Source organism: Eurytemora carolleeae, unplaced genomic scaffold, assembly GCF_000591075.1.
Source record: "Eurytemora carolleeae unplaced genomic scaffold, Eaff_2.0 scaffold647, whole genome shotgun sequence".
Lineage (NCBI taxonomy): Eukaryota > Metazoa > Arthropoda > Copepoda > Calanoida > Temoridae > Eurytemora > Eurytemora carolleeae.
This window is the reverse complement of record NW_019397569.1, coordinates 5087-10403: the sequence shown is the minus strand read 5'-3', so window position 1 is coordinate 10403 and position 5317 is coordinate 5087. Positions and strand designations below refer to the sequence as shown.

The following is a 5317-nucleotide window of genomic DNA, read 5'->3' as shown; positions in this document are numbered from 1 at the left end:
AAGAAGGGGGGTCTAATATTGACAATGGACGCTCAACCCTAAGCAGAAATATTTTCTTTTTGACAAAAAACTTCTTTAAATTGAAATTAAATGATTGAATTGAAATTATTATAATTAAAGTGGATTTGAATTATAAAGAAGGAAAGAAATAAGGAGTTGGTAAATACTGTTAAAAAATCAAATTTTAAAAATATCCATTAGGAAAAAAAACGGGATTTGGAACAAGACACCGAATGTGTCAAAAAAATGGAAATTTAAACCCCCGAGGGATTCAAAGATAAACCAGAGGGCGCGCATTCATATAAAGGGTCGAAATACTAATATTTTGGGGTGTAGTTGGGGGTATGGTATACTGACCAAATATGTCAATATACTTGAAAAGAAAATATATGTCTTCAATTCGGGCAGATATTGAGAACATGAACAAAAATATTCCTTTTCTTATTCCGACTCTCCTATTCCTATTCCTACTCTCCTACTCCTACTCCTACTCTCCTACTCCTTAAACAAAAAATAGAAGTGGGTAATTTACCTAGAACAGTTTCTACTGCATCAGAAAACTTTTTTAGTAGATTTGTTCCATCGTCATCATCATAAGTACGAATATATGATAATTTCCAGTAATTAACCTTCAATTCTATTCTTCAAAGTCAAAGACACCTCTCTCAATTTCTTCCTGGTACTAACATTCAGGTACTGAAATATTAAATTTAATATTTTGCTTATTGGCAGGGATTGTGTAACACACCTGTAAAATATGAAAGAGAACACTAGAGCACATAGATTCCAACCCAGGTGTACCTGTTCAAAATACTTTCAAAATCATATGGGTTTCAGTTTTAAAGGGAGTGTTCGCAAAAAATGAAAGGGGGTGTAGGCTTAATGCGATAAAAATGCGTTTTTGATCGCTACTAATTTTACTTCTATTTGTTGCGTCTATAAGGAGAAAATTGTTAAATTATATACAAATGTGGCGAAAGATAATCAATGACTATAGGTTGTAATATCTAAATAATTTGTTTGAAATCAAATTGATTTTTTACGGTCTAAGTCGTATGTTGCAATTTTCTCAATTTGTATGGCTGCTAAGTTATTCGGTATGAGACGTCTTTAACAATTTTTTCCTTATTGACGCAACAGATAGAAGTAAAATAAGCAGCGATCAAAAGGGCTTTTTTATCGCATTAAGCCTATACCCCCTTTCTTTTTCCTGAGACAGAGAAAACATATTCAAGCACATCATTTTCTTTATCATATTCCAAGCTTCTTGTTCACCAAATCCAAACTCAGAATTTAAGAAGTTGATAACATCAGAAGACTTCAACATTTGCAAGTTTAAAAACTCATTTTTCCTCAGGGACCGTATGACACGAGCAATCAAAGCCTGAAGTTTAAAGCTGGCACAATCCTCATCAGAAGCACACAGATTCTTCTTTTCATAGAAACATTTTACTGAGTTAGAAGAACATGGAATATTATTCTCTACACTGCAGGGTCCACATACGAAAGGATCTGAACAAGAACAGATTTCACATAAGATAGCAGGCCCATGACCTTAGGTCTGATAAGTACGTTTGTAAATTTGTAATCTTACCATCAGCAACTGTACTACCAATAACACATTCTTGTTCAATATTGTAGCACGCTCCATGGTAATGCAAACCACATCTAATAAGAGAAATATAGAATTTTTCTTATGGGCAATGTATTTCAACAGAAATGTAAATAGAGGGCAAAAGTATTAAACTCACTGCAAACAATGTGTTAAAAATCATTAAAATAATAACAACAATTTTTAGACAAATTTATTGTTCAAAATATTGTAAAATTTGTTGAATATATGTTGTTGTTTTTAAGCACACTCCTGAATTAGATATATTGACTAATTATGACCTTTGATTGAAAACCTTTGTCTAATACTTTGAATGAATTTAAACAAGAATCTGAGCAAGAAAAGTCATTGTTAGTATAAAGGATTTGTGTCAAGACTGGCCATGGAGAATAAGCTAGTGCAAGTGCATAAAGATGGCCATTAGTTAACATAGAGGTTCTAGGACATAGTCAAACCCGACTAGACCAGATAGCGTAGATTTTACGCAGACCCCGTCGAATGCGTTGATTTCGACGCTACAAAATTTTAAAAAGGAATTTTTTTAAAATATGTTGAAACCCGATATCAGTCTACTCCTACTCCTACTCCTACTCCTACTCCTACTCCTACTCTTACTCCTACTCCTACTACTACTCATACTCCTACTCCTACTCCTACTCGTAAAACATAAATATATTTTCAAACTGTAACTTTATTTTCCACCTTGTCATAACTTTAATTTTATTATCTCTATTTTTCTTCATTTCCTATTCATGATGTTTCTATATTCCCCCCTCCCTCTTCTTCACCTTCTCTTGGGTAGAATCTTAGATCTGTGACATAAATAATCTTTTTAATGGTTTAGTTCTCTGTACAGAATATTTGCTCTTCTTTAATCTAAAAGAACGGAGGAAAAACTGAATCCTAACAAATATATTGATTTATTTTAGTGCTTATTCCCTTTAATGTTGAGTACAAAATCCATCCTGCATGTCTGTCCAGGTTTACATACCAGCAGTAAATGAGGCAATCTCAGAAATTGTTATGTAGACCNCTACCTACCTACCTACCTACCTACCTACCTACCTACCTACCTACCTACCTACCTACCTACCTACCTACCTACCTACCTACCTACCTACCTACCTACCTACCTACCTACCTACCTACCTACCTACCTACCTACCTACCTACCTACTTACCTACCTACCTACCAACCTACCTACCTACCTACCTACCAATCCACCAACTAGTCATAATAAAGCATAGGCTTTCCTACCTGTCTACCTACCTACCTACCTACCTTCCTACCTACTTACCTACCTTCCTACCTACCTACCTACCTACCTAACTACCTACCAATCCACTAACTAACTATCATACATCACTAGGCTTATGTACTTGTAGGATCCATCAAAATAAAATAGAACATTAAAAAGAAGAGCTTAGAAAATAACCTGACAGGGAGTATTGAATAGAAGAGCTAATGTTACCAAGGAGTATGAAAATAAGAGCTAAGAATACCACATTGCAACGAGTATTGAATAGAGGAGCTAATGATACCATGGAGTATGAAAATAAGAGCTAAGAATACCACGTGACAGGGAGTATTGAAAAGAACAACAAAGAAAATCACCTGGCAGGAAGTATTGAATAGAAGAATTAAGAATACCACCTGGCAGGGAGTATTGAAAAGAAGAGCTAAGGATACCACCTGTCAGGGAGTATTGAAAAGAAGAGCTAGTGAAGGAGTATTGTAAAGCTCTCAAGAAACTATTTAATCGAGAAGATGAATGACGGATAATTTGAAATTGAAATTTATCGCTTCACGCTCCTAGAATATTGAAATTCTTCTTTTCCTAGGCTGTGAGGAGAATAATTCTCATTATTCTTCCATCTTTATTTGCCGGATCCAATTTAACTAAATGTAGATTAGAAAAAGAACAATATCTAAAGGTTACAGTAATTCAGCACTTTTTATCCAGTGTTCATGTTTGGATAAGAGTTTTGCCAATTACTTCTTTAAAAATAAAACCTGAAGTTGTAAAATGTTAACGAGAACGAAATAAGTGACCAAACTCTGTGGGTTCTGTTCACATTTTTTCGATTTTCCACGCTGATTCGACTTTGAAGTGTTTCAACGTCTTGGCTTTTGATTTCACCTCACTAACGAGCTTTCACTTTTTTGTAGCCCCAGACATGTACATTTGAGAGTTATAAAGCAATAATTATTAGTTTTAACTTTAAGAAGTAATTTGCGAAATTCTCATATATTTGTTGGTGAGAGCGTTACATGTTTGGATCACAGTGTGCGACTCATGTTTGAAAACCCAGATCTACTTACAGAAACAAAGTAAACCCAGATCTACTTACAGAAACAAAGTAAACCCAGATCTACTTACAGAAACATAGTAAACCCAGATCTACTTACAGAAACATAGTAAATAGATTCTAGTACAATAGATGGCAATGTAGAATTTGTGCACTCTCAGTACAGCTGTATTCTGACGTCACAATTGTCAATTTAGTTTTTGTGTAAATAATAGTGATAATTTTAGTGGTTATCTAACAGTAAAATAAAACAGTATAATAATTATGTATTCTTTATTTTCTGCTTTTACACTTTTTTATTTAATCTTGAAAAACATGTCAGCTAATGTGAGAAAATTTCGTTTTTTGTTATATTTGACACTTATGACGTCGTATGTAATTGATCAATTTCTCTGTTGCCACCTATTGCACTTGATAATCTATTTGATGAAAACCAACTTTAGTATATATATGGTGGATTCTAAGAGAAGTAGTGTACCCTCTTTTAAAAACTGCTAACATGCTCTTTCTTGTAAACATGCAAACAAACGTTTAACATGAATTCATTGTTATCCTTTAAACCTATCTATTTCCTGTACGTTAATTTAATTGAGCAAATAATCGACCCATGATGCTATTCAAACCCAGACACAAACCAAACCTTGACAAAACTCAAACTTCGACACAATTCATAACTCGACACAAATAAAACTTCGACACAAATTAAACTTCGACACAATTCAAACTTCGACACAATTAAAACCTCGACACAAATAAAACCTCGACACAAATAAAACCTCGACACAAATAAAACCTTGACACAAATAAAACCTTGACACAATTCAAACCTCGACACAAATTAAACTTCGACACAATTCAAACTTCGACACAATTAAAACCTCGACACAATTAAAACCTTGACATCAATCCAAACCTCGACACACATCTTACCTCGACAAAAACAAACTTCGAAAAGATTCAAATCTTGATGCTAATTCAAACCTTTACACAAATCAATCTTCGACCACATCACTTCAACACAATCTATCCATCTATCTATATATCTATCCATTAATCTATCTCTCTATCTATCTATCTATCTATCCATCTATCCTTATATCAATCCATCCATCTAACAAGTCATCTATCTATCAATCTATCTTTCCATCTATCTACACATTTATCTATCCATATATTTATCCATCTATCTATCCATTTATCTATCCATCTATCTACCCATCTATTTATCTATCTATCTATCTATCTATCTATCTATCTATTTAGCATGAGTCCAATCTCAACCTTTAGTCCCAAGGGGCAATCACAGAGCAATAGGGAAGCGAGCACGTCATGTAAACTTCGGGAGCAAACACATCAAATAACAGATTCAATTTGGAAATACAAAAGTTTAAAATT

At 33.8% G+C, this 5317-nt stretch overlaps 1 protein-coding gene across 1 annotated transcript; it reads right to left on the bottom strand.

Moving 5' to 3' along the window:
• Positions 1 to 1162: 1162 nt before the first annotated feature.
• On the bottom strand, positions 1163 to 1668 carry LOC111714961 (uncharacterized; the record flags this gene model as incomplete). Its single annotated transcript, XM_023490186.1, has 2 exons — positions 1163 to 1512; positions 1595 to 1668. Coding segments are annotated over 2 exons (424 nt in total), but the record flags the coding sequence as incomplete, so codon positions are not given.
• Positions 1669 to 5317: the final 3649 nt, after the last annotated feature.